Source organism: Rhopalosiphum padi, chromosome 1, assembly GCF_020882245.1.
Source record: "Rhopalosiphum padi isolate XX-2018 chromosome 1, ASM2088224v1, whole genome shotgun sequence".
NCBI classification, from domain to species: domain Eukaryota; kingdom Metazoa; phylum Arthropoda; class Insecta; order Hemiptera; family Aphididae; genus Rhopalosiphum; species Rhopalosiphum padi.
Window position 1 is genome coordinate 90975610 of NC_083597.1, and position 20614 is coordinate 90996223.

Consider the following 20614-nt stretch of genomic DNA (forward strand, 5'->3'; position numbering starts at 1 on the left):
AAAAAAAAAAAAAAAATGGAATTAGTTACTAAGTATGTGGAACAAAAAAATAAGATTATAGATATAAATAAAAAAATTAATATGTAAGTCGACTAAAAAAAATAATGTATAATTAGTTAAATAGAAATATTAGTGAATTGTGAATATAATTATTATAAAAACAAATTTGTATTTAATAATATAAATAAATAAAATATTAAAAAATGTATTGATAATAAATCTTCTATATTAATATTACTAAACAATTACATAATAATATGACCATTCTGCTAGCCAGATAAAACTATATATTTTACGAAACATTGTTTTGGTAGGTACAATAAATGTTATTTGATCGATTCTCGATTACACGATCTTCCAATATTCAGACGAGTCTCGAGATCGTGTTTTCGAGGATTGATCATCTGAATATTGGGGCAAGGTAATGTTGAATTATTAAACTTGAATCTGATAAGTGATAACGTTATTTAGAACTTGTAAGTTTGGGAAATCATTCGGATTATACCCTTAACTGGCTCGAGCTTTAATCTTTCATTTTTACGTTATTTCAATAATTAGTTTCTGTTATAAATGTATACATTATATTAGTATTGTTCAAAATCTTATTCATTCAAAAATAAATCGCAGTATAAAAGTATTAAACAGTTATTCACGTTGGTAACCGCATACATGGTAAAGGTACGGGTTTATACCTTCAATTAGGTACCTGTCCTGATATAGTCTAGAGGTGGTGTCATATTATGGCTCCTTAATTTCTTATTTTATTTTAATACCTTTCTACACCGATAACCTTATGTAGTTATGTAGTAGGTCTATACTCTCGGAACTATGTGTGAGTTCTGCCTTTCTGAGTATAAAAATAAATTGTTTTTATTGTTTTATTTTATTTAACAACAATACAACATCAACTCTGTACCGGACTACGAGGCGAAATTCATCAACAGAAGAAGACGAATTTCGAGGTAACCACGTAGACGTTCAGTAGTTATAAGTATTCTGTTCGGTACCTATCGTTTCCGGTGATATCACTAAATTTTAGGTCACGTTTTTATCCAATTCATTCACCGTGATAATAAAAATCTTCAGACTAAACTGTTATTTTTATTTCTATCGTTAATCGTTAAAAAATATTATAGATACATTATATAATTGAACTACTTACAAATCCAAAATTCATTTTCCTTAATATTTTTCTACTTTATATAAAACATACAAAGGAAGGCATTATAACTGTTTAATTTTTAGATATTTACTACCTCTCCCACTCCCCGTTATGCCTATACCTATAGGTATTATTAAATATAGTGTGATGTTAAATTTCACGATGTTGAATGAAGAAGAAAATACGTACCTAGGTACATGTCATTCGCCAACTTTCAAGCAATTCAGAGGAATCAACAACGTTAATACTTAATATATTAACGTTTCAATATTTACTATATACATATTATAATAGGATAATAAGAAGGAAGAGAAGAAGACTAATTGAATCTTAGGTATAGTATCGGCTAAAAATAAAAATAATAGATAAATATCTTGATAATTTAAAATTATGGGTGTTTTATATATTATTTTATACAATAATTTTAATCAGTTTACAATTAATAGTTTCATATTTGTATTAATTTGTGACAAAATTCATATTTACACTATATTTTCTAAACTAAACGTGTTGTGTATAATTACTAAACCCATAATTTATTATAAACTAAATTGAACGTATTAAATGATTATTACTAAACTACATAATATACTAATACACAATTAACAATTTACAATAGGTATACTACTATTACTATAATATATATTATGTGTTTATAAAATAAATCATTTTTGCTTTCCTTGGCTTCAAAAAAACAAAACACGATTTATTATTAATAAATAATTGTTATGATAATTTTAAATACTTCTTCACAAACCTTTTTTAATCAAATATGTTCCATCTTATTTGAATTTGAGCAACTTATATGTTTCAATAAAAACGTAAGAATAAAATCAAGTAATAAAAAAAATTATATAAAACAATGGGTAGCACATGCATACAAAATAATACATCATAAAAGTGACTAGCTATGTAAACATAGTCGTTTGTAGATGATTCCGACTATGTTTGATTTGTGTGAATGGTTTTTCTCACAATTATTCTGATTCCATAGATTACTTTTAAGTCCATAAGTAGATACACTCCTAGAATAAAAATCACAGTTTATAATTATTAAATAATTTTATTTTTTGTTCATGTAAAGTAAATGTTTTCTTAAAATATCAATATTAATTAGGTTTTAATACTTAGTGACTTTGTTGTTGTCGTAATATGAGAAAAAGTTGTTGTTATCTAGGTAAAGAAAAATCTAAAAAACTTTCTCTATTGATATATTTTTTTATCACTATAGTTTTAGACAATAATAATTTATAAATCATAAAAATGATCATTGAGATTAATTATATCATAAAATATGTAATTTATTATAGACAAGTGAGGGACATGGTGTGTGAAAGGGTTAAATTAAATGCTTAATCAAGTATCGGATATCGTCATAATTACGAAAAACAAAGACCTATAAGTATACACTTTTACATTGACTCACTTTAATAATAATTATTAATTAGTAATAGCACATTATTATTATGTACAAGTATTATAGTATAGTAATAGTATCGATCACATGTAAAGGTTTATGTGGTTTTGACAACCTAACAAAAAAAGTTATTACGAAATTTGGTTAAAAATACCAGTTTTAATTACGCAATTCGTAAGCTATATAATATTATTAATAAGCATGTGGTTTAAAAAATAAAAAATTGGAACAAGATTAACGAATTGGTTAGTAAACAATGTATTAAGATTTAAGAAGGACGTCGTGTCCGTATGTACTGTCTCCGTCTAACTAACGCATACCATACCAAAATATACTTCATTAGTTCCAACTTTGTAATTTTGTGTGTTTAGCTTAAATATTAGAGTGAAAAGATTATCTGTGTTCTACTGTTCTCTCAACGGTGTTTTACGGTATTTTAATTTTTAAGTGAGTTATTAGTACCTATGTAAAATATTAATATTTGAAAATTCTCATAATTCACTTGTAAAAAACTATTGTAAAAAACACAGATATGTTCTTACAGTTAAATTTGATAATAGCCAGGTCCGGTGTCGTAAAAACCGTGTATGCAGAATGTGCACCACACATGGGCGACAGGCCTCATACTTATTGCAGGGCCTCTAGATTTTGGTTTGCGCAAAGGCCTCAAATAGTTTAGTGTATCACATAGACACATAGTATATTTTTGCATGATTTAAATATTCAGAAAAAATGTTTATAAGTTTAATTATCTTTATTATGACAATGCAGTGTCAGTATTGTTTACGATATTTTATCATTATATAGTCTTATTAGTTATTACGTACCTGGGTATCTATTACCTATATAATATATCCATAATATTATTATACAGAGAATTTTTTTCGTTTAATAATTTATTATTCACTTGCTTTCGTAGTACAAAGTTGGGCTTAATATTTTTCGAGGTTTTATTTTATTTCGCGGATACTGCTTTGTATACTTTGATTATTATACTTACAGCGTTGTTTCTGTAGCATGCTGAAGAACCGTTGGACGGTTTGCTTCAATCTGGCTTGATCGTCAGCCGTCGAGTCGTTGTGGTACTTCAACGGCACGATTACGTCTTCGTGGGACGGCGGCAGTGGTGCGCTTCGTTTTTTCGTTTTTGCGCCTTCGCCGTCGTCGTAGCCCGCGGAGACCGGCGATTTCGATTGTTCTGCTGCAATGGCAAGTCGTTCGGATAATGTCGATCCCGATACACTTCGCTTGGGACTAACAACCAGACTAGCGCGTTTGTACGACGGCTGCGCTACCCGCTCGTCTGCTCCCGAAACCAAGTCACGTTGTTCACCGCTGTAACCTTCCTGCGTAAAGGACGGCTGCTGTAGCTGTTGGCCAGAGATCGCGGCCAACTGTTGACCCAGCTCTTGACTGTTTGCCGGCTGTTGGAAGTCAAAGTTCTGCAGTCCGTTGCTGTAACTTTGACCTGCGATCTGTTCGGCACTGCCGCTGTTCAATGGGTAACCTAGGTTGGGCGCCTGGTAACCAAAGTTCTGGGCTTGGTAACCAGGGTTCAAGTACTGTGAATATTCTTCGGATTGCGCGTTTGCTTGGAATCCGGCGGGAAACTGTTTTTGGAATCCGTAACCTTGCTGCGGCGTCTTAAGGTCTGTAGGATTGAATCCAACGCCCAGTTGTTGCGACGGTCGTTGGCCGATCACCTGTTGCGAGCTCACTGTGCCCTGAGACAAGCCCAGATTATTGCCCGTCGGTACGTTCTGCACAGGCATTTTGATTGGTTTGAAGATCAACAATCCTGCGTGAACCGAATCCTTGTCGACTGCGCAAAAATACACGTTAAGTAATAATAAATATATATTATAATATATGTATATATATATATAACGTGTTGAAAATAATACAAAATCCAATTGTTGCTATTATATACGACCGACTCGACCGTGCCATGTTTTTTATGATCCAATAAGCGTCTTCTAATATATATATATATATGTCTACGAAATTCGAAGCGGTGATGTACATCTTAGCATGTTTATTTTCCGTGTACGTGACTCCGTGGTATACTCACTAATCACGTACAAAATGGTCAAATTGTAGAAAGTACCTATCACTGACTATACTACCGTGGCATACTACACGAGGATGTATGCCGCGGGGCTCTCGGTTTATATTTAACAACACAATAACGTAATATTTTACTTCGTTGTCAATTGACTACATAAGTCTATAAAAAAAATGTTACGGTTAATACCTACTAAGTACAAAAATATTTTAATTTAACATGTTTGCAATTAAAATAACAAAATCGATTGATAATACAAATAACTATATTATATTACAAAGGGATTATTACGTTGCAGTAGGTGAATATTGAAAATTATTGTTTTCATCGTAAATATAGATGATGTAAATTTTAATTTAAAAGTAAAATGAGCAAAATTGATGACGGTTATAGTACTTAAATTTCAAAATATTTAATTTCTTATACATGCCGATATTTAAGAAATTTGTATCATAAATATGATTCTGAAATTAAAAATCTTCCTACCTATACAAACAAATAATAATGTATTCTGCAAGTTATTAATTTTAGTACCTACTCAAAACATCCTGTAAAACTACAGTTGCCTATGTTGATTTCATAATTGTTTTTATATATTTTTTAAATATCATCAAAATTGAATAACTGGCCAACAAGTGGGCAATATTTAAATTTATTACCACGAGCCTATTATATATTAAGACTTTCGAGTTTTGAGTTTCAGTTGTGACAAAGAAATTCGGGTTATATAACCATTATAACCCATATAGCCTATAGATTATTTAACATTTCCGTTTATAGTCGAACTTATATTTTATACTGATTAATTCGAGTTTTTAAAAATAAATGTCATGTACTCTTATAGGTAACATACGTGTTTAGAATTTTAAAGCCAATTCAATTAAATTATCATAATCTTTTCCTGATGGATCCTATAAAATATAGTTACTTAATATATAGATATAAATATTTTAATCATTTTTTTTTGTATTACAAAATAGAAAATTTACAATTGATCACTATCAAATTACCAGTTGATATAGAGCTCCATAAATTGTTAAACTAAAAACAATGCCTCAGTTTATTTTTTTCCTATTACTTTTAATTTAATCGTAAGAAGTACTTACATATAAATGTTTTAATTAATTATTTAAAACTTTTTGATAATAATTCTGATTACGGCTGAGCTAAATAATTTATTCAGATTTTAGTGGCTAATAGGCGTGTTTCTATCTAAAAATTAAAACGGTCAACAAATGTTGGGTCTTGATATTATTACGTATTAGTTCTGGTATAGATTATCTTTAAAATTATCGAAAAATATACTTACCTATTACTTTGTAAATACTTATTTAGTAAAAATTTATCCACTAAATGTATTATTTTATACTTACATGCATTTTGCACTTGATTGACAGTGGACTCCTGTGCATTCTGCACTGCAGCTCTTTTTGCCGTATAGCCGTTACCGCCATATCCGTTGTAGGCCACGCCACCGTCGTATCCTGTTTGTGGCACCCCAAATCCTGTCTGGTAACTAGGGGCCGCAACTTGATACGCGTTGCTGGAGTACGCGTTACTCTGATATCCGTTGCTCGGGTACACTTGTCCTTGATATCCAAAAGCAGTAGCAGTTCCGTAACCTATAAATCGAAAATATGTACATTAAAATACTGTAAAGAAAAAAAAAAGCTGCCGATGGAAAATATTTACTAGTTGGTTGATGTATTGGCGCTACAGGTAGATGGTTGAATAAGCCCACACTGGAATGTATGTCCAGCTGTGGTTCATGGTGGACGTCGAATGCATGTGTTGCAATGGTTTTACCAAAGTTTGAAATCGCTTCACCTTTGGTCTGCATCAGCTTACCTTTGGCCACGACCACATGCCCTTTAGCTTTGATCAATTGTCCCTTGAGAGCAATCACTCCACCCGTTATCGCTTTAGCAGCTTGAAACACCGACGACATGATCGCTTTTTTAATGCCCCACAAATTGAACGATTTTGTGTGGTAAGACTAAAATATAATATTTTTTAGTTCGTGTTGGTTTCATAAATAATTCATAAATGATTATTGTTAATATTTGAGACACGTATATTTGATTTAATCTTTAAATAAAGTTTATAAATATGACGTACCAATGGTTCTTCGAAATGTTCTGGAAAGTTTTCCGAATGACCAATAGATTTACCCGATGACGTACCGGATAATGAGCCGAGTAATCCTAATTTTTTCTTCAATAGTGACGAAAATATGTTTCCAGATCTCTTGGTTCTCGAATCATCTCTATCGGTTTTCGTCTCATCAATTTCTACGTTTTCGAGAGGGTCCAGTGATGTGGCTCTCGTTACATAACCATTAAGGGCGAAAATGACAATTGTCAACACTAAGATCTGTAAAAAAATAATATCATAAATAACAGTTGATATTTTTGTAATGACGGTGTGTGTATCAAATCGTAGAACTAATTTCATAAAATATTGTAAGAACAACGAACGGCTCATAGTAAGAGTTACGAAACATTTTTAATGTCTTAAATCTTAAAGCGTGATTAGTAAGTTATGTGATGATAAGTTTAAATATTATTATTATTATTCTGTATAGTAGGAGAAAGTTTGGATTCGTTTAATATTGTTATTACAGAACCCGTTTATCCTGATATAGCTAGTTCCGGTCATCTTGAAATGAAAGTAATACGTTACCTCATTTAGACACTGCTTACATATATATGATATCATATCATTTATACGAGTATATGGGTTGTTTATTATAACATTCATATAACATTCATCGCACGCGTACTCAATTAACATATTAAAATATGTAATTTAGTTTAATAAATAATAATTATTACAAGTATTGTTTTACACGTATTGTTATGACTGTTTGCTACGTATCTAATAGTAAATACATTGTCTATCGTAATTACTCATTACTCATTAAACAACACTTCATTATTATACCATGGTATTACGTGGTAATTAATGACTAAACTGTGACTAATTGTATTCTAAGATACAATTCAAATTGATTACGTTTATACGGTTATTGATTTTGCAACATTGTAATATTAATATTAAAACCTAATCCGATTTCGTTTGCTAGCTCACCAGACCATTAATCTGATTTATTTTTTATCAGCTACCCTAAGATCCTTTATTAAACCATACATTCATACATTTTGAATACCTAATTCAAAATATGTGTATAATAAGCAATCGATTAAAACAAACCTCACCTATTGTCTTAACACTCATAACACAATTTTTAATAATTAAAATTAATTAAATTTAATATTTCAGTATTGTCTCAATAAAATATAAATGATTAATTTATATTTTATTAAAATAATTAATTATTTTATTTAATATTAAAAAAACAATAAAATATTAAAAATAAATAAATTATATAGTATTTATTTTTATTATAGGTATGTAAAAATACAATATCATGATAATATGTTAAATAACTGATAAGTATTTATTTATTAACATTTAAATCTTACATAGTTCAAGTACCTATACAAATTTATATAAAAATATATTATGGGCTGTGATTTAATTAAATTTATCATTATCGTTTAACATTTCTTTAGATAAAAAGGTTTTTTTACAAAGAAAACCGTTATTATTTGAAAGGAAATAAAAATAATATAACACGAGTACACTTTTCTTTATTTTTCCAAATTAAGCTCTTGAAGATTAATTTATTGAATAGAATATGGACATGTAGAAGTGAAAGGTATAAATTAATTTTACTTTTAAATAATTAAAATAATTCTTATTATAAAGTTTATTATTTGTGTAGCCTTGAAGTAAAAATGTACGAGTCTAATAAAAGTCTATTAAAATATAGTTGTTTATTAATATTGATTATTGTCGTCTACGTAGTTTTTTAGATTTCCCCAGAAGTAAGATTCCTAGTCGTAATATTTATGCCTATATTTATTTTTATTTCATGATTTGAACCGGTTCCAAGTAAAACTGCTTAGATATTTTAGTTGCGTAACGTAGATACTATATAGTTGACCCTTAACGACCCAGACCTTGCTTTCTTCGTTTCGCAGTAAAGATATATTTATTTATTATTTTATCATATATAGTGAAATTGTTTAAGAATTTAACGAAAGTAAATATTATGACAAAAAATGTATTGGATTTAATTAATTTGTATTATATTGTTATATAAGTCATAAAAACCCAAAATCAGAGTGTCAAATGTCAATGTTTCCTAGTTATAATTTAGAGGTATAAGCCGATAATTGTTAAAGCAAATAAAATCGAATTAAATACAATATTACTTTATTATATTTTAGAATGCTTTTAATGAATTTATACCAAGATTTTGTTTTTAGTTTGAGTATTTTTTTTGATTGGAATATTATTCGTAATTCATGGCATAGGTGTAAACGGCCATAGTACATCTGTCTATTTGTATGTTTTTTAGTTATATAATAGTCAATAAGGTGATTATATTATGTATTTATTTTTGGAGAAATATGTTCACGAATATTACCAAAAATAATGAGGTGTTTCAAGTAATCGAGACGTGTCAGTAAAAAGTAATAATGATACAATATTCAATACTTCCTGTTGACGTCACGAGATGAAGTGGTAATGCTTTCATTTCGGGTTCCGGAATGGGTGATTTACAGAATTTTACATAATTATCACTTATATTTTTATGTGGCACATCGTAATCATCGTATAATAAAACATATTTTTTAATTAGAAAAAAATTTTAGTTTCTGATTTCGTTTTTTGAGCTAATGTTATCGTATGTAAACATAAAACGTATTATTTAATACAACGAGACTTATGTACAATTTTTGTCAGTTTATATATTTTACAGACTATTAATCTGTACAATATATCTATATGTATCCAGTAAATACATTGATAATAATTATTAGGTATTATTCCATATCATCACAATGTATAACAATACAATGAATAATAATGTGCATATTATGACCACCAACCCCCTCCCTTTATTTTTTTGTTGGTTTTAAATTGAATTTGATTGTTTAATTATTCAAAACTCTTACTTATATTTTATAATTTATTAATTATTTAATATGTTATACATAATAAAAAAAAATTTAACACGCTATTTAGATACATATGTCTCCGGCTAATAGGGAAGTGCAACGAAATATTAATTAGTTATGGTATGTTAAAAACTCTTTACATTGTTATATAATTTTACGTTATGTTATAAAGAAAAATCAACTTCATCCGTCAAAATCATCATAATAATAATAACATAAGGATGGATACTATGAACCGAATGGTATGTATTTATAGAACTACATACATAATAAACTATGAAACACATAGTTTATTTTAATAACATTATTTTATTATAATTAATTTTATTGTTGTACATATCACTTTTCACTCTGTTTGTAATATTAAATTAAAATACATAATATTGAATATCTTTATTATGATTGTTTTTCGTGATATATCTATATAAATTATGAAAAAAGTATAATTTACTATAAATTATAATACTCATATTTAATTCGATTTATGTTTATAATGTTTTAGTATTGTTATTATTTATTAACCTTTACATCTATCAAAATGCATTGATACTATAATATTTAATTTACGAGTAAAACTAGGTTCAAATTCTAAATAGGTAGTAAAAATGTTGGTTTTATGAATTTAATTTAATTGTGTTTCTATCTTCAAGCATTTTAGTATTGTAATTTTGTGATTGTGTATTGGTAACTAATTATTACTATATAAAGTTAATATATTATATATGTGTATATTTATAAATTGTTTAATATTTTAAACTAAACTCATACCTAAATTCATGTTTATCAATATTGATTTTTAATCTTATTTAAATTTTCTTTGAAAATTTTTAATTTAATCATTTTAAAAATTTAATCAAAGTTTTCAATACAAACTCGGCATATATAAAATTGTATGTGTATCACATTTAATATTATGTGACATAAAGTATAAATGTTTAATTAATTCAGTTAATTTTTAATAGTATTATTTATTAGTTTATTACTGTTATACTATACTAATTTATACTATTTTTTTTTCATTATTTGAGCACACCAACTTCAAATTTTTTTAGGTTACATTAGAACAATTATAGATTAACATTGAATTTACATTAGATCAATCCATAAATTAATGTTACATTTTTTTTTTTTTAATAAGAGATTTATTCATATACATTTTAAAATAGACCAATAGTTTCATATTGATTTTCTGGAATGTGAAATTCGTTTTTAGCTTCTTAGTAATTTGGACTGAGGACAGAAATGTGTTAACTGTAGTTTGTACATTGTATGTTAGGCATAACGGAATGAACGTCTTGTCATCAGATCAGATATCTATGTGACGTGCTCATATGACAAACTTAATTTGGTGTTACTTCTTCCTTACGATTTAAACTAATACGATATGGGTTGACCAGAGTTCGACGAAGTATTTTATTTCTTTTAATTGTATTGATATTATTATTGAAAGTGTATTACACTATATTTTATCTCATTTATTTTTGTTTATAATATCATTCTAATATTATAAAATAAAGTTATACAATTATTAGTTTCTACTTATTTATTTATTTATTTAATATAAAAGAGCATGTCCTCTTAATTAAATTAATTAATTACTGTTAAAATTATTAACTGTGATATAACCAATTTTTTTTTTTGTTTTTATGAATTATAGTATATTTTTATTGGCTTATTAATAGTACATTATTTTTTTAAAGACTAATGGAAATTAATAAAGGCTTTTGGAATTTTAGTTTTTCTGTTTTAAATATTTTTTTTAATTACGCAATATATTTAATATTGTATTAAGCATATATACATATTATTTAATATCTTGGAATTACTACATCAATTAAAAACGACAAACTCCAATGTGGACACACATTTTGAAACATAAATATTTATTTTCGTTTATATTTATTATTTATGATTATTCAAATACTGTAAAATTAATAAGTAGGTATATTTATTTTTCCAGTATAATTTAACCACATATGTATTATAGTTAATTTAATTAGTTACAAGTTGTATATAGGTACATACATAGGCGCAACTAGACCTCTAAAACGTGGGATGCTAAAACAGTTGACTACAGTTTACCAATTGATGATATTTCATTAAAATAATAATAGTTAGGTATAAAAAAACAAAGGATGCTAAATTTGAACTTGGAAGTACTGAAGACCTTTTTGCATGTTTTTTGCCACGTTGCACCCCCCCCTCCCTAGTTGCGCTACTGCAGGATATATATATTAAAAATTCTTAGCCTATACGGCTGTATTCTATATGTTTATAACCATATAGATCATATTGTATAATACGTAAACCGTATGTTTGTATATTTTTAAATAAATTAAAGTCATTCTGAATAAAAAAGAATATTTTATCTTTTATCTAGTTTAATTTTAATAAAAATGGCGTTGTATAAGTCAAATATTCTGATTTTACGTAATCCTTTCAATTTTTATTTTTACAGCATAATTTTTTTTTTTATTAGATACCAACTTACTTATGTTCAAATGTTAGTGGTTATTGTGTTTAGTTATATGTGGGTGATCTAATTAATTCAAAGAAAAAAATACGTATTTTAAAAAACTCATAAAAATCTTGGTGGTATCATTGTTTATTTACTCGATTAGTCGACTGTGCAGCTCCCATTAAATTATAAGTTGATGTGTATGTTGGGACATTGCCAATTACTTTATTGTAACATATTTCTGTAAGTACCTAATAAACATTAAAAACGTATTGTTATGCATAGTCATCATCATTTCCTTACGTAACAAAAGTAGGTGAAATCTTTATTTGGTTTTAAATATTGTGAAATGTTATACATTTACACAGGTAATTTAAACCAGTTTACCTTTGTTACACCTTAAACAGGATCGAAGTTGTATATTTGGTAAAACCTCAAACGTTAACGGTATAGTATGACTCGATAATGATACACATACGTAGTCTGAACGGGTAATTATAACCTATGAATTAGAGATGGAGAATCAGATATTTAGACGTGTCCTTGAAGCAAACTTCAGAGTTTCAAAGAAAGTACATATTTTTTCAGCAGTACCCCAGGCAATTCCATAGGTTTTGGCCAATCACTCAAGTTAGTTTGTTGTAGATAATTACACTTCCAAATTTTAAATTAATTTAGTAGTGATCACTGAATAGTCAAAAAAAAAAAGTGTGCAAGTATGAAATAACTAATAAGCAACTGTGTATTTCCGATGGGTGAGATCGTATGGGCGAACTGTACTTATACAGTTCATATTATAATTTAATAATAATTCAGTTACATAATTTAATAATTATGTAAAATATATTATTATTATTATATTAATTTATAAAATTAAATATTCAAATAATTCTTAAATTATTGTATTGCCAATAAAAGTAAGTTTCGTCCCCCCCGCGAAGAGGACAAAAAAGTATTTATTATTTTATTACAAAAAAAAATAGGTATGTGTACGAATCTTCCAAATGGTTTACTATAGTTTACTACTATTCCATAACTGGGGGGTCCAGGTATCCGGACCCCCCCCCCCCCGACATTTTTAAAAGTATAAATATGTAGTGATGAATATAGTTTATTGACTATAAATTTTCAGCATTTATATTTAAAAAAAATGTTGGACCCCCCGCCAGAAATTTTTTTTCAATTACGGCCTAGTCCGTATAGATTATATTAAGTGATGAATGATGATCGTAATCGTATGGTTTAATACGTTTATTTTAAATTATTTAACAAATCCGGACGAAATAAATGTGTCACTTTCTCAACATATAGAGTATTAACGATTGTTTTGAGGAGGTACCAATTTCTATTTTTTAAATGAGAAGCCTCTATTATACTTTAAATTATTAAGCGAATACATTTTTAAAAATTTTTTCGTATCACAATCAAAATTCAAACTAGCAGTTTTTGAGTTAATAAATTTAATGTATCAGTATTTATAATGTGTAAAAATTAAATATTATATATAATTTATATTTTTGTATAAACATTTTATATATATGTATAAACATATTTTCATAACTGAGAAACTATTCATTCGAATTCTGAATAAGGTACATAAATATTTTTAGAAAAATTGTCTTCTAAATCTTAATAATTTATATTAAAAAAGAAGGCTCTCTTTTGAAAACTAGAAATTTGTATCGTCTCAGGATACTCCTTAAATAACACAAGGATTTGAAAATATGATTTAACTATACATTTATTTATAAGTTCTAAAAATTAAAATCTGATTAAATTTATTATTATTTAAACATGTTTATCAATTATTCAGTATTTGAACCACCAATCACACGAATAGGCAGAACTGACACCACTTTCCCATTACTTCTCTTAGTAGTAAAGTAGTATTTAATATATTTACCGACTGGCCCCTATATTATAGAGTATAGACGATCGGATGGATTTTCAAAACGAAAAATCAATTCAGTGACATTTTTACATGTAGATTAGTATATTATTTTATAAATGTATAAACGAATATCGATATGAAATAATTATTCAGTGCATACCAGCTCTCCAAAAATGTATCTAAAGAAAATATATGCATAATAATTTGTGCTACACTACTTTACAGCATTATATTGTTATTATATAGATACAAGTAAATGTGACTCCAAAATAATTGAATATAAATGTAATTGTTATGTATTAACATCATACTTATTATGTTGTATTCACTAATATAAATCGCTTAGTATGAACCAAAATATTCGTGTATAGGTACTCTTTTTTTTCGAAAACTGCTCTGACTTAGTTAGGTGGGCTAAGTAGTTATATTTTAACGTATAGAAACTGTTTTTTAAAGAATATACATATTATTATCTAACCTATATTATTTAACTTGGAGTCCCACTCGGAAATTATCTATCATTTCATAGTTTACCATCTCACAGAAATATAAATAGATTTTCCGCTCTTCTTTCAACATTAACAAAATAAAAAACGTTGATGACACAACAAAAAATAATAAATAATTTCACTTGGGATCTTAATAAGACACGCATAACCATAGAGCTATTTTTAAAATACTAAATTGACGATCATTACAAGATTACCGTGTACTTAATGCAGGTAATAAAAATCACATCTATACGGCGCGGCGTCCGCAGTCGCGCGAAATCATTCAATGACGACCTTCATGGGTCGAACTATATTCTCTACCGCTACAGTTGATCGACTGTAGCCTGCGACTTACTATTGTTATATCATGTGTAACAATATGTACGTATTTCATGATAATCCGCAGGCAGATCGCAAACAGATGTTTACACATATGAAGACGATTAATGGTCACTGTTCGTCATATACAATTGCAATGGTGATGAGTGATGACAGTTGATGACGTAATCGATGAAATATCGTAAGGTGGCATATTACCACTGTGTGTAGCGCTGATATCGCGGGTGAGCTGAGTCGTTCATGCTTTCTAAACGCGAAATATCGCCGATACAAAGTATATAATATGGAATCTATGGTAATATATACGCTATCCAATAATCGCCTACGGGTCGAGCTTCAATGACGGCGCGTGCCCGGCGAAATCTGCCACCGTCGAAGTACATAAGGTTAATAATAATTTATTATTGCCACCGTCTCAGTGGCGACAGGAAGCTATTTTTGTTGACCCCAACTCAAACCTAAACATCGGCCGGAGCCGTTTAGCGCTCAACACTTAATTTTTTTCCAATTTTCGTTTTGCAAACTAATTTTATGTTGATTTTGTTAATTGCAGTAGATATATTATGATCAGTGATCACATTAAACTAGTGTAGTTATACCAAATAAATATTTTATTTAGACCCACGTGTCTTATCTTCCTGTGCATATTAGGTATATCGTATTTTAACTTCACAACGGTAGGTTTAAATTCACTCGAAATGTTTCGTTATAAAAACAGCACATTATAAGCCTGCCAGGTCATAACTTTGCTCGTATATCTTGGTGGTAATAGCGGAGAATTATAAATTAGAGTTTACTGTAATCTAACCGACAATTTAATTATTGTTTTAATTTAAAGCGATCGTTATATTATCATCTAGATATTTATTGTAACCTGTAGAGTATCATAATAATTATTATTTTTAATTTTCTAGATTTTACATACCTAAAAAAACTAATTATTTTATGTAAACTGTTATCTAATAAAAAAGAAAAATACTGTTTTTTCTTAATTATAAAATATTCAATACTATATTGATTTATATAAATTTTTCATTGAAATCGTACTTTCATATTCACACAAACTAGATAATTATTAATAACACAGTACCTTAGTTAAATTAAATATACTGATTTAAAGTCAATTCTATAGTGTATTAAAATTAAAATCTGACGAGTGACGATCAAATGCAGTGATAATTATATTATTTCTCATTTAATTCAGAAAAATGTAGTACCTACTCATTTTTTTTTAAATTACACTTTATGTCATTACAGTGAAAATATTTCGTCTGCACAAGAGTAGTTTCGTCAAATTGTAAGTTGTAACATATAATTCATGTAAATTTAAATGGTCACATTTGTAATAATTTGGACATTTTCCACTACGTTTCATGTTCGATTTGAAACGACTTTAAATACGTAGGTACCTATCTTTATCCACGTTGGTTGTACTGTTGCCGATACAGAAAAGACAATCATTTATTCTACAGTTGTAACTATTATTTTTATCACTATTATCGTTATTATTACTATTGTATTCAGTTTTTTAATATTATTTTTTTTTGTATAGCGCGCGTGAGATGTTTAATGCCGTTACAACTGACTTTCACCTTCAGACGTCAACACTGCCGCAGGTTGATGTTTTGGCGGCAAATACGCATATAGCTATACGAATGCAACAAATATAGATATTTTACATACCATTCATCAGGTAATTTGTATTTACGATATTTTTGAAGTTCATAATGATCAATAGTAACTATTACGTTTTACATTATTCATGCAAATATTAATTGATTCGATTTTAAGGCTCGACCACTGAGTTCTAACTCGGTATACCTAACGAAATAATGACATTTATAGAAATATCTATAGATATTCGTTATATAGATACGCGTTATATTTGGTCCATAAATTCATAGCACTATAGCAGTACTTTTTAAAAATTTCCGTAGAATGACAAATGACAATATCACAATATAATATACTTGCAGTCTAACGTTTAGGACTTGTGTCGAGGATTAAAATGACAATAAGTTTCTTAACGAAATCGAGTAATTAATAATAGCTACGATTCGCGAAAGTAAATATACAATGGTTCATGATTTCATGAAGATGATGTCGCATCAATTATTCAGTAATACTCTAATAGTGAAAGCATTATGTAATGTGACACTAATTAGTAGGTAAATATAATTTTTCTTAATTAAATATTTTCAATTTTAAATAAATATTAGTGAAAACTTTTACTAGAATTAAAACAAGATAAAATTTTTTTTTAATTATTATAACCCTCGGCAACGCGTAGCTATTAAGAAAACTGAATAATTTAGTATATAAATACAACATTTAAATTCCAAAAAAAGTTACGTTATGAAAATAATAATTCCATGTTCTAGTATCAAAATTCCATATCAGAGGTCTTAGAATGTTTATGTAGTATACGCGTTTGAAAATGTATTTATGAAATTTTTACCATATGTAACTTGTGTATATAATTATAAGAAAAAATAAATGTATTATTTATTATAAAAAACTACGTATATTTAATTAAAATAAAAAAGGTATAAATGATTTCTTAATGAATTATTTGAACATTATTTTAATAATATAATTCGATATAAATATTAAAATACTTTAATACTTTAAAAGTTTTTTTACTTATTCAAATTTAATCATTTTACCAAATTTATCTAGAATCAAAATCAACTGCCATTAAAATATGATATACTTAACTGAACATATTTTGTTAAATTAAAATGCAATTAAGATATACATTATTTGATTGTATATTAAAATAATGACCGAAAATACATCGTTAAAGGAAATGTTATGGACAATTTAAACTTAAACGGCTAATATTTTTAGAAATTAAAATTACCTTAAGTAAATTAAACTAGTCAACAGTTATGGTATACTATTACTCCATAGTTTAAATAGTTTAGTAGTATACTACAATATATACATAATAATATAAATATACCAAACAAAAAATAATAATCTTTTCGTAGACATTGAAATTTACTTTACTGAAATTTAAAGTATAAGTTAATGATCAATCCACATTGGACAGAATGTATACTTCTGAAAAATATTCTAGAAACTAAAATACTTAATATTTAATATTGAGTAACATTAAGTTTATAAGTCTATTTGTTTTTGGTCTAAATTAATTGTGTTAATTTTATTAATAAGTGCTATGAATAATATATTAGGTATATGATAACAGCTTAAAATTAAATTAAATTAATTCAAACAGCTATCATAATATTATAGTAAAGAAAAATAAATATATACTTGGTAAAAAAAAAAAAGTTGTATAAACGTACCTTCATTTTAACAATTTAACATCAATAGCACAGTATTTATACTTATAACAATATCAATAACAAAAACAATAACAATAACAACCAAATCGACGGCCCCGTATAAAAAAATAATATATTTCCACCGGTAGAAAATAATTTATATAAATTAAATAAGCACTCTCACTATATCAGGCGCGCGGGAAGCACTTGCACTCTCACGAGCTCCGTACGTCATACAGTGCTCGGTATCATCACATGAGGCTTTTACCCGGACGGTTACCGCGCAGTGACCCCACCACGGAACACGGTAATAATATTGTCTTACACAACAACCACGAGGTCCTTTCTCCACACATTACTGTTATTATTTTTATACCGGGCACTCAAACCCAATCATGCTCAGTATAAAATATAAAACATGATATGTGGATTCAGGAACTTTGATGGAGGGGACTATTATATATTTACTAGACCTGTTTTTCAAATGAATAAAAAAAAAATTACATATGTACACAATTGAAAGACTGCAAGAATACAAATATGACTTTTTTTCCAGAAGTGGTCTTCTCAGTCAGCCTTGAATTCGAGATTGGCTTTTTTCCTAAAATCCGTTTTATTCATACACCTGGAGTAACTGAGTAAGATATTTTAGCAAACATACTGCTAAAAAACATGTTTTGAACCAGTTATTAATTTTTTATGTTTAAAGCTTATATGGAAATTTGTAGCCAAATATATGTGTAACGTAAAAATTAAATTTTAATTTTAAATGTAGGTGATTCAATATTGGCACTGAAATTAACATTATACAAATAATATTTATATTATTGAATTATATATTATGATAACATAAAATAATTATTGATTTGTATTAAGTTATAACTTATAATGTAGGCATTTTAGTAATATTAAGTAAGATTAGATCATACTGGTTTGAGTAAGTAGTTTTAAGATTAAATAATTTATTTATTTAATAAAAATATATCTATAGAAAACGAATTTTTAAAAACGTTTAACTATCATTATTTGGCTCTCAATTTTTATTATCAATCGTTCTCTAGAAAGTTTAACATTTTTATCATTACATTTTAGAACTCTTGCGGAAAGTGATTTAATTTTTTTTAATTGTTGTCTATATATTTTGAACACAACCGCTGTGAATTTAAGATGTTTGAACTTTGAACCTCCTTATTCCGAACTCTATACGCCATGAATTTTGATTATTATTTCTACTCTGTGGCTACAATATTAATAATATTATGTATTAAAAGAACATTTAATAATATAAAATGTACCACGCAAGAGTTTAAAATAATTTGGTAAGCCGTAAGCATTATATTGTTTTCCCAGGTCTCTCAATGTAAATAAGTTAACTAGTTTTGAAAACAGTAGCGTCAATTTTTGAGAGGAGGAGGTAAAAGTTTTGACCGGCCCATAATAAAAAAAAACACCCCTCGCTAACAATTACATTTTTGTCTCAATATAAACAACCTTCTTGCCATAGATGGAGATCGGTGGGGGGCTTATCCCCCAAAAAATCGAAGATAATATGTTATACTTGTATAAGAAAGGGGTGGCGAGGCCGAAGCCCCTGCATATCACTTTACATTGGATTATTATAGCCTCCCTATAAAAATTCAATTAAATGTCCGCCTATGCTTCTTAAATAATTTTATACAAATACTAAGATAGTAACTAGTTGTTACTATCACGGTTATCTATACTCTAGGCATAAATAACACATTTCTTTGAGAGATAACAATGACTAAATAATATGTAGAAGGATACCCAATATTACCTATTAGCATTGAATATAATATATTGTATACTCAATGCTATTAGCTACTATATGATGACTTATTTTGAGGGGAATTTTACCTCAATGTATGTCCTATTATTTATAATAATGCCCACCCTGCCACCCTCCCCCCAAATGATGCCACTATCTGAAAACCTACGCTGAAAAAAATATTGTATATGAAAATCATTCTACTTACAGGGCGGGGAAAACGAAAATAATTTGAGTATGTGACTACTTATCGTTGGAAAGCATATACTCGATAAATTCGCAAATTATATAATATTTCTTTTATTTGAGTTTTTGACCAATTGATGTATCCATGGAACTCGCCCGAAGTGATCCACATATATTTTCAAGTAAAATATATCATATTCGCTTAAATGACCATTATTTACCACGTGTGCCGCCTTCATGGCGCACGGACGGTAATAATAATAATAATAATAATAATAATATTATTATTATATTGTGTCGAATCGTTGATGATTTCCTATAACATAGTTTGATGTTATGACATGTCGATCACGGACACGGTTATCTGTGTTTTGATCTCGTTGTTGCCATTATTCCATGTGGTACGAGTGGAAAATTATCACGCAAACCGTATGAAATTGAATCTCGACAGTATAAATGCGTTAGTTACAATCAATGATTTTTTCCACTAGATTTG

At 27.8% G+C, this 20614-nt stretch overlaps 1 protein-coding gene across 1 annotated transcript; it reads right to left on the reverse strand.

Moving 5' to 3' along the window:
- Positions 1-1536: 1536 nt before the first annotated feature.
- Positions 1537-18398, reverse strand: LOC132917053 (uncharacterized). The gene is made up of 6 exons (XM_060977575.1): positions 18165-18398; positions 6763-7017; positions 6337-6640; positions 6018-6266; positions 3580-4401; positions 1537-2187 (listed from the first exon to the last, which is right to left on the reverse strand). Coding segments are annotated over exons 1-6 (1638 nt in total). The 5' UTR covers positions 18171-18398; the 3' UTR covers positions 1537-2185.
- Between the last annotated feature and the right edge of the window lie 2216 nt (positions 18399-20614).